Source organism: Poecilia latipinna, unplaced genomic scaffold (genome assembly GCF_001443285.1).
Source record: "Poecilia latipinna isolate Pla-1442-1.1 unplaced genomic scaffold, P_latipinna-1.0 Scaffold15, whole genome shotgun sequence".
Taxonomy (NCBI): Eukaryota; Metazoa; Chordata; class Actinopteri; order Cyprinodontiformes; family Poeciliidae; genus Poecilia; species Poecilia latipinna.
This window is the reverse complement of record NW_015112631.1, coordinates 496,074-505,859: the sequence shown is the minus strand read 5'-3', so window position 1 is coordinate 505,859 and position 9,786 is coordinate 496,074. Positions and strand designations below refer to the sequence as shown.

At 37.7% G+C, this 9,786-nt stretch overlaps 1 protein-coding gene across 4 annotated transcripts in view; it reads right to left on the bottom strand.

Moving 5' to 3' along the window:
* caln1 (calneuron 1) overlaps positions 1-9,786 on the bottom strand; it is an 83,558-nt gene that overhangs the window by 53,236 nt on the left and 20,536 nt on the right. For all 4 annotated transcript variants that reach the window (XM_015033018.1, XM_015033027.1, XM_015033010.1 and 1 more), the window contains one exon: positions 9,549-9,670. In XM_015033018.1, the coding sequence (XP_014888504.1) occupies positions 9,549-9,663 (115 nt within the window). In that variant the 5' untranslated portion in view covers positions 9,664-9,670. The remainder of the gene's footprint in view (positions 1-9,548; positions 9,671-9,786) is intronic.

Below are 9,786 nucleotides of genomic sequence, written 5' to 3'. Positions count from 1 at the left end.
ACACATTATGGGATATAAAGGCCTGATATCATGTTTCTTTGGAGACTGCTGGGATCTCCTCGCCATGACACGACGTTTGACCTTTCTGATGCAACATCTAGGTCAGCGTCTCGTAAACACACCTGGTAGAAAAACGGATCAGTCCGGACCTGGCTGCTGTCAGACGTGCATAAGATAAATCAGGCCTCATCATTTTCTACCAAGCAGCAGCAGGTGCAGCAACAGCCGCAGTAGCCGCAGCGGCAGCTGCAGCTGCAGCAGCAGCAGCAGGTGCAGCAGCAGCAGCTGCAGCAACAGCCGCAGTAGCCGCAGCAGCAGCCGCAGCAGCAGCAGCAGCCGCAGCCGCAGCAGCAGCAGCAGGTGCAGCAGCTGCAGCAGCTGCAGCAACAGCGTCCGGCCCGTGGTGGCCGTCGATCCGGTAAGAAGCTCTTCTGCTCAGAGGTGTTGATGAAACGTCCAGCTGAGATGGAAAGTTTTACGTCTTTCTTAGACTTTTATGACTGTGTGTCTTTCTTTTCATGCCTAATTCACACAGCGAGATTTTAAAATTTGACCCTAAAAATTTAAAAAGTAAACTTTCTAGAATATCCAGCTTTGTTTCCATTGAGTATAAAATTGTGGAATTTGACCTTTTAAAGTAAATTTGCTTAGAAAAAAAAACACAAAGATGACTTTTTTGGCCGTATCAAAATTGGTTTATTTTGCAAAACTGCAATAGAGACACTCTTTTTGCTTCGCATTAGTCACATGATCAACAAATGGATGTTGCCACTGATGCAAACCACGAAGAAGACGACAGGATGATGGAGGATGATGTTTTTAATGACTCATGAACAAACTTATTCAGATGTGATTTTAACTATAATTCTTATTTAATGGAAAGACCGCAATTGGATTTTTTTTTTACACTAGCAGAATATTTTTTAAGCATATTTGTAATGGATACGCAGCTTCTGAACGTTTATTTAGATGTTTTCTTCAATGTCTCTTTAGGGTCTCCATACCTGAGAAACTCTGAACATGACAATAAAATAAAAAATCTTAGTTACACTGCAAAAGCACAAAATCTTACCAAGTATTTTTAGTCTAGTTTCTAGTACAAACATCTTAATATAGTTGAAATAAGTCAAAACTAACTAATAAGTAACTTTTTAACAAGAAACGGAGCCTTATTTTAAGTGAATGATTTTTTAGTATTGATGAAAAAGTTTTAGTTTCATTGGCAGCAAAAAAAATCAGCTTATATTCTGGGAAAATGTCTTGTTATATGTTAAATAATCTGCCACTTTTTCATCAGTATTAAGAAATGATTTACTTAAAACAAGCCCTGAAGGCTAAACACACCTTCAGCACGAACGCCCCGCTTTCTGATTGGCTAAACATCACCTACAAAAACACACATTTACTTATTTAGATCTGGATCATATTAAATTTATTCCTCTGATTTTTTTTCTTTAATAGATTTAGTCAGAGTGAATTTTTCCACTTTTTTGACACGATAAGTATTCCGTAGAAACAAAGCCCTGCTGTAGCAATAGCAATCAATCCATGCACAGCTTACAAAACAACAAAAGAAATCTTGAAATGAATCTGCCAGAAGTGAGGCGCCTCAGTCTGAGGATCCAAATGATTCAAGGACATAAAGATTTGTTTGTTCTCCACACGAAACCTTGAAATGTGATTCTCTCAAATTGGAAAACCAAGAGACATAAAAAGACACAAAAATTGATCCCAACATTGATCCAGACTGACACGGTTGTCCTGGCACTTAAAACACTAAATCATTAAGAGTAAAACCCAGAGTGATGCTTCTTTCATCTGAGAAACAAATACATTCCTGCCTGTCTGCTGCTGCAAACGCAGAAAACTGAAGTAAATTCAAAGTTTTAGCGCATAATGAAGCCGATTCTGATTAAATAAATCCACCAGTTGCTTTTCCGCCACAGTTTCAGATCAACTAACACATTTTTTTTGTAACCGTAAGTCTGTGAAAATGACTTTACGTTTGGAAAAATTTGAATAAAATAATTTAAATGAAGTTAATATCCCTTCACGCCATCCTGAGGTCAAACATGCAGCTGATATTTGATCTGCATAAAACATGAAGACAAAAGCTTCCCTTGATGTTTGCCTACTTTTATAAATGTCATGTTTAATGCAGCAGCCTCGCTGAAAAGAGCTGCATCCACGACTCGACTACAATACCAAACAGGAGAGATTTTCTTCTGCTGCAAATGAAACAAGAAAACAAATCAGAAGGTTTAACGTCTGTCAGCAGAGTTGTGCCCACACTGGCCTTTCTCAAAGGTTCTGGGCAGAAAGAAAATGTCAGATATGAGTAACAGAGCCTGGCAGGAGAAATAATACAGTTAAAACTCAAACCTCAAACTTTAATGTATTTTATTTTTAAAGAAAATAAAAATGAGTTTGAATATAGTTTTAGATACAAACTAGATTTCTGACTGTTTGCAGAGCTGCTGAAGTTCAGTCGGATTAGACTGAGGGCCTCTGCAGATGTAGACTATCTATTTATTTAAGGTCTGTACTTTGACTAGGCCTTTGTAACACATGTATTTACTTTGCTCTAACACATCTAAATGAAATGCATGAATTAACTCTCCAGCTTGGAGTCCTGCTGATGAGCGAGTGCTTAATGTAGTTTTAGACCCTGATTTATTCTTTTGTATCTCTGGGTGTCGATCCAGAGTTTTAGTTTTAGTTTCCTCCAGTCTTAGCTCTGCTGACTCCAGCAGGTTTACTTCCAGGTGTTTTCACACCTCAGTCTGGCAGATTCGGTTCGATCCGATATTAAAGTTGCAACATTTGCTCCATTTTTAGCGGCTGCAGTTCTCTTTCATGCTGCAGTCAAACCAACCAAACCATTTGCAAAACCTGTTCCACCTGCTCCCCTCTGGGGGCGCTACTCCAGGAAACAACATGAAAACCGCTGAAGAAGTCGCCGAGCGCAACTTCCTGATTCACAAAATGTAAACACAAACGGAGTGGCATCAGATTTTAGGATTTCTCTTTTGTCTTTGATTAAAGACAACAAATCATTTCTCCCACTAGCGCTAAGCTAATGCATTTGTTCTTTTTGTATTTACCCAGAATGCCCTGCGCTGTAGTCTACTTCCTGTTTTTGGAGCGGTCTCCGGTCTGCTGGGCGTTCACATATACATTGTAACCGATCCGAACCAGAGTTCACATCAACTGAATTGTTTTGGTCTGCATCAGAGTTTGATTTCGCATTCACACCTCCCCAAACGAACCGGACTTTCTAGGTAAACGAACTAAAGCTCAACTAAACCAAACTAAACACGAGTGAATGTTGTCTTACACGCTTTCTGTTTCTGCATGGTCTTCATGATTCTTTGTTTTCTAAACTTTTCTTTAAAAACCCGGAGTCATGATTAGATTACGTTAAAACGTTTATATTCACTAATCAGGTGACTTCTGAAGGAAACTGGTCATAACTGAAAGTGTGACAGTGAACAGAGCAGACTAATAAAACCTTTAGGCATACACTGCTTTCTCAAAACCAAATGACGTTTGTGGTTGCAAAATGTTTAAAAGTTCAAAGTGTAGTTGTGCAAAGGTTTGAAAAAATCCTAAAGGTTTCTTAAATACGGTAAAAACTGGAGCAGTTTCCAGTTAAACTGTAACAACAGATCCAGAAGACAAAGGCGACCGGATCTTCTCCTGCTTTGTCCTTTCCTTCGTGGTTTACTCCGTGACTGAAAACCAAAACTTTTAAGGATTCTGAAGGCTTAGCATTAACGACGTTACAAATTTAGACAGAAAATGGTTAGAAATACGCTTCATTACGTCGTGTGAGAAAATGGGACGCAGACACAGAGCGCTAATGAAGAAACAGTACATTAGTTTCAACTTTCCCGGGGAAAACGTTACATTTCGATCAGAAAGAAAAAACCTTGTGGAAGCACATTTACGTCTTCATCTTGCAGCACTAACGTAGTTACAGGCTGGTTATTCTTCCAGGATTTATACTTAAAGTTATCCTTTCCGCCTCTCTTGCTGCTCTATAATTGGTTGTTATAAATAAAAGCTGACACTGATGCAACCTGCCTCTGTATGACTGACATGCATGTCAACTTTTAAAGCCATTATCCAGACGGTCAGGAGACCGCAGGCTCTCCCCGAAGGCAGCAGCAGCTTCTGCTCTCAGATGGGAAATTAACCAGATGAATGATTTTACGCTTTCAGCCAAAAGGCAGCCAGCGCGAGGCTTTTAATGACCTGAACAAACACTGTAAATCGCCTCTAAGTATTGCAATGCAGTAAGTGGTAAACATGCAGACTGTTTGAACTGAAACAGGAAATCAGAGGGAAAAAAATGTAAATAACTCCAAACACAGCTGGACGGCAAACAGCTGCTCAACATTTTAATCTCCAGATTTATCAAAGTTTGACATAAACTCCCATCTGCAACCCGACTTTTCATTAATTCCTGTTGTTACTTTACCGAAAAAGCTGTTACTGAGTAAATTAACTGTTGCATTTACATAAATATAGTACGGAAGACAATAAGGGCCAAAATAAAGACTTCTGTTAATTTATGTCAAAATCCAAATAAACAACCAAACATTCGTAGGAGTTTATCAGTGATGATGTTAGGATATGAAAATAATCACTTAACATGCACTTTATACATTTTGTCCAAAATTTACTTGGTAGATTTGAGTTTAAAACTTAAATTTGTTTAAATAATTCTGATTCTGAGAAAAAAGGAAAAAAAGATGTTAAAATCAAAATTTTGAGAAAAAAGTCAGAATTCAATAAATGTTTTTTAAAAAATCCCATTAAAAAAATTCAACATGTATACAGTGTAGTAGCTGTAAAAAATAATTATGTGCTATGGTTATATTTTATTTTTTTCTAATATTTTAGCACTTTAGATGCAATGTAAAAAAAAAATTCTAATTTACAGTGAAATATTGGCAGCTGTGGTTACCAAACTTTTACATATAAATACCGTATTTATACGGTAAAATTTTAGATGCCGGTATTTTAGTGGGTTTTTTTAGCGTTGGAGTAACTGTCATCAAATGAATTATTTCCCCTTGCAGATTAATAAAGTCTTTCTGATTCTGATTTAAACATTTCTGATGTTTTAAAATGGTAAACTTTGAGTTTAAAGTCAGTTTGTTTACTGGCGTTTAGCAAAAATGTAGAAAATATAAGTTTCCCAGCTAAACTTTAGTAAACGGTCAGATTGAAGAACATTTCTTTTTTTAAGTTGAATAAAGCTGCAGAGAGGAACCCGCCTCTCAGTCTTTTGGTTAACATGTTTATTCAGTATTTATTTAAACTGGAGGACTTTTCTAATGCAGTTTGGACGTCTGGGTGGATCATTATTCAGCTTTTTGACATTCCAAGTTGGTGGGAGTGTGTAAGATGAGTCACATGTTTCATCTGCTCGACCTGCCTCTGACTGTCAGACATGTTTTCAAATTCCCAACTTCAACTTCCTTTCATCTCTCTGGCTTTGAAGCCTGGATTTTATCTTCCTGCTGCCCATCGAACATTTGGGTTCAGGTGAGAAGTAGAGTTTCCTGCGCAACCAGCAACATCTGCGTTTCCATTTATCATGTCAACAAACTTATTCACGTGTGATTTTAATTGTTTTTCTTACTTAATGGGAACAGCACAACCGTGAAATTATGTTTTTTCAGAGTTTTGCGCGTTTTGTGATGGAAACTCGACTAAGAATGCAGCAAGTGGTTTCTGGATGGTAAGTCAACAACAACAGCAGCCATTGTACAGCGCATACAGCGGTAAAACCAGCTGAACAAACATGCTGGAGCTCAACTTGGGTTGCTAGGTAACAAACTGGGCTTGGCTTGGGTTGCTAGGTAACGGTGCAGTGCCTGAAGTTACATTGCAGAGGTTTTTGAAACGGCTCATTTTCCAGACACCAAAATACAAACTTACTGCCAAAAAAAAATAGCTGGATAAAAATACTGCAATATGACAAGTTAACAAGCTTCTTCCATCAATCAATAAATAAATAATAAAAGCCTTTATCTAAAAACATATGTTACATATTTAAAAAATATACTTTATTGATCCCAAAGGGAAGCTAAGTAATATGAAATAATTATAATTAAATGATAGCATATTAAATAATATTTAAACAATTAAAAGCCATATATCACAACAGTTCACCATGGTACATAAAAGAACATGGGTTACTAAACATGTTAAAAATTTAACTTGTCATTCAAGAAATAATGTTATTTTGTTTTATAACAAGTAAATATCAACTAAGAAACAAATAAGTTGCCGGATAATTAATGGACAGGAAGCAACGGCTTTAAAATTATAAAATTAGCAGATATCTAAGAAATTAAACTAATGTGGTAATTTTTTTAGATGGACCTAGCTTCTTCTAGGATTAATCAGTCTGACACACGTGGCGCGTTGGACAACAGCTGAAATGTTGATATCTGCAGCTTGAATTAAATTAGTTTTGTTTCACAGGAACTTTGGTAGGAATGTTTTCAACATGCACACAGTGGATGTGTGCAGTCAGGTAACGAAACCCAGGACTGTCCAGCAAACAGGAAGTGGCTGAGAGAGCCCCACCGCTGCACTTGGTGTTGGCTGGACGCTGGAAATCATCTGAGTTTATAGAAACGTGTTGATGGGCCCCTCGCCTCACCGTCAGCCCGCATCGATTTCTGGTCCTCGAGTTTCTGTCTCAGGAAACTCAGTCGTTTGACGGTCACCTCGAGCATTAGGTTCATTTTTTATCGTGTTGGAAAAGATTTTGTTCTGTTTTCTTCAGTTTGCTTCACAGACTTTAAAACACTGTAAAGCAGTGGAGGAGAAAGGGTTTTATTTTAACAATACTACAGACGTGAAGTTTGTTTAAATGTGTTTATTTATTCCTTTAATTCATTTGTAGTCTAGTTGTTTCTCCAGACATTTGTTGGTGTTTTAAGTTCTGGCTGCTCTTGGCAGTTGGTGGTCACCATGGCAACCGGTAACCGATGGCTCCGCCCCCTTTTGTTGCTGCTCTGTACCTGTTGAACCTGTTAGGATCAGCTGTGGGTGTTTTTCCAGAGTTATTATATTGTAACATATTTTTTGGACAAATTTAATCATATACAGCGCTTCATGAGTAATTTTGCCGTGTTCTGTATATGTTTTTAACTGTTAACATTAAAGTTTCATAAGTTTTTTTATTGAAAGAAACTGGTTTGGAGAAACTTTGATTTTGTTGTTTTTTGGTACTTATATGAATTATTGTCGTTTTGGTCCTTAAACTACCAAAATTTCCACTTAACTTTATGGTTTGGTCCTTCTGATGATGTAAATTTTATAAATTAAATGATTGATAATCAGTTACTCAGAAATTGAGGAGACTTTTTACCAAATATTTTTAAAATCTTACTTGAGTACAACTTTTGGATACTCTCCCCACAACTAGACCCATTTCAGCAAAGTACTGAAGTACAGAAACAAAGTACTGCAGGATGCTTCATGCATAAACAAACAGAACACATCTGTTAACTTTAGTCCTTTCCATTATATTAGAAAGAAGTTGAGTAATTGTTGCAGGCACTAAAGACTCTGTTCCCCTTTCAGCCGTTTCAAAAACAAACTAATAACCTCTCAGCTCCAGGTGTTTCATGACGCCAGCATGGAGCGCCGTAAATCCTTCTGCAGTAATTATTCTGTTGACAGGCAGCAGTTAGCCAGTCGGAGTGTTTTCAAATGGAACCCGTATGAATCGTCTTCGCTCCCGACAATTTCCTACCTGCCAAACAACACAGGCCCGTTGAAACGAGGAATTCATACTTCGCAGGTTCCTTCATGCATATTAAAGCTCGACCCTGACAGAGTATCTGGCCATTACCGCGCGTCGCGCTGCCAATTTTCCAGGCGGCAGCTTAATGCCGCATCAGTGGATTAATATTTTTGGAAAGAGGGGGGAAGTCTAGTTTGCTGGTGAGGCTGCCGCTGCTGACTCCAGCAGACGGTTATTGATCAGGTTTATGTTGTACAGAGCCGGGTGATTACTCTCAGACAGGCAGAAAACAAAAGGTTCATAAACGGAGAGCGAAAGAGCGAGAGGAGGCAAAGCAGAAATTATACAGGAAGACAGATCGTTCTGTGCTGCTGAGAGTTAAAAACAGACCGGGGTGAGTTTGTGCTGCACCGATTTAAAGTTTAAAACAAACCAAAGTTTTATTTTTCTGTTTTTGACCTTTAAAAAACAGAATCTGGGTCGATAACTTTTCTGCTTTTTACACTCACTGCAAAAACACAAAATCTTACCAATTATTTTTTATCTAGTTTCTACTGCAAATATCTGAGTTTACTTGAAATAAAAACAGAGTAACTTTCAGCTTCTATGCAACAGAAATCTGGAATAAACTTCCAGAAAACTGTAAAACAGCCGAAACACTGAGTTCCTTTAAATCAAAGTTAAAACCCACCAGTTTAAAGCTGTTTTGATTAATAGTTACTGGAACACAGATCAACATATTTGATGTGTGTTGGTTATTTTTGATGATGACTCTCGTCAAAATGTAATGTTTGGTTTCTAAATTGACTTTATGTTGTTTTTATGACTTTTTATTTCTGTTTTGTTACGTAAAGCACTTTGAACTGCTTTGTTACTGTAAGGTGTTATACAAATAAACTTGACTGATTGATTGACTAAAAGTGACCAAAGATAAATAACATTTTAAAGTGAACACTGCAAAAACACAAAATACTACAAATTATTTTGACCTAGCTTCTAGTGCAAATATCTTTGTTTACTTGAAATAAGACAAAACTAACTTAGGAGTAACTTTTCATACCTGAGCTTGTTTTAAGTCAATAATTCTTCATATTGATATGAAAGTATTAGATCGTTTGGGAGAACATTTATATTGAGACATTTTAAATTTAAAACAAGCTGTTATATCTTGCTGATAAGTTACTTGTAAGATATATTTGTCTTATTTCCAGAACATAAAGATGTTTGCACTGGAAACTAGATAAAAATACTTTTCTGTTTTTGCAGTGCTGTAGGTTTAGTACTTTGGAAAACAGAAAGTTTCTTTAATAGAGTAATAACTTGTATGCACTGGGGCTTACATCTTCTTGCTAAATAAGTTTGTCCATGTTTATTTCCAAAGGGTTTTCCATTTTAACTCAACATTTCTGCTGCTTTTCCATTTCAGGCAGCGGTTTGCTGGCCGTAAGCTGGCATGAAGTGTAACAAAGAACAGAGCAAAGGTTTGTTTACTGTGATTAGTAAGCAGCAGTGTGTTTCAGGTCCAGCCATTTTCCTCAAAGTGTTTTTTGTTTTTCACAGAAAGGACGTGCTCGAGTTGCCTTGTGACAGTAAATTGGTTTCAAATTGGTAAAACAGTGACTAAAGCCCGCTCCGTCAGCTTCTGAGAGCAAAATCAGGTCGCCTTATTTCTCCCCTCAAAAATACAAATATTCACACAATAAATGCAAAGGCACCAAACACATGTGATCGCCTTGAGGCGAAGTGTTAAAGGCTGATGTGTGAGAAGCCTTACCATCGAGCTCCTCCACAGAGATGCTGGCCAGAACGTCGCTGTCGCTGTCGGACAGCGAGCGGCTCAGGTAGTTCCCCTTGTAGAGCAGACCTGCCGTCACATGGTGGAACGGCATCTTCTCTCTGGCAGGCGACACAAACACGCAGTCAGACGGCTGCACACCCAGCTCCTCTGTTAATCACACTGTTAAAAGTCATCCCCTCCATTAGTTGACATAACGTTTTTATATAAGTTACTT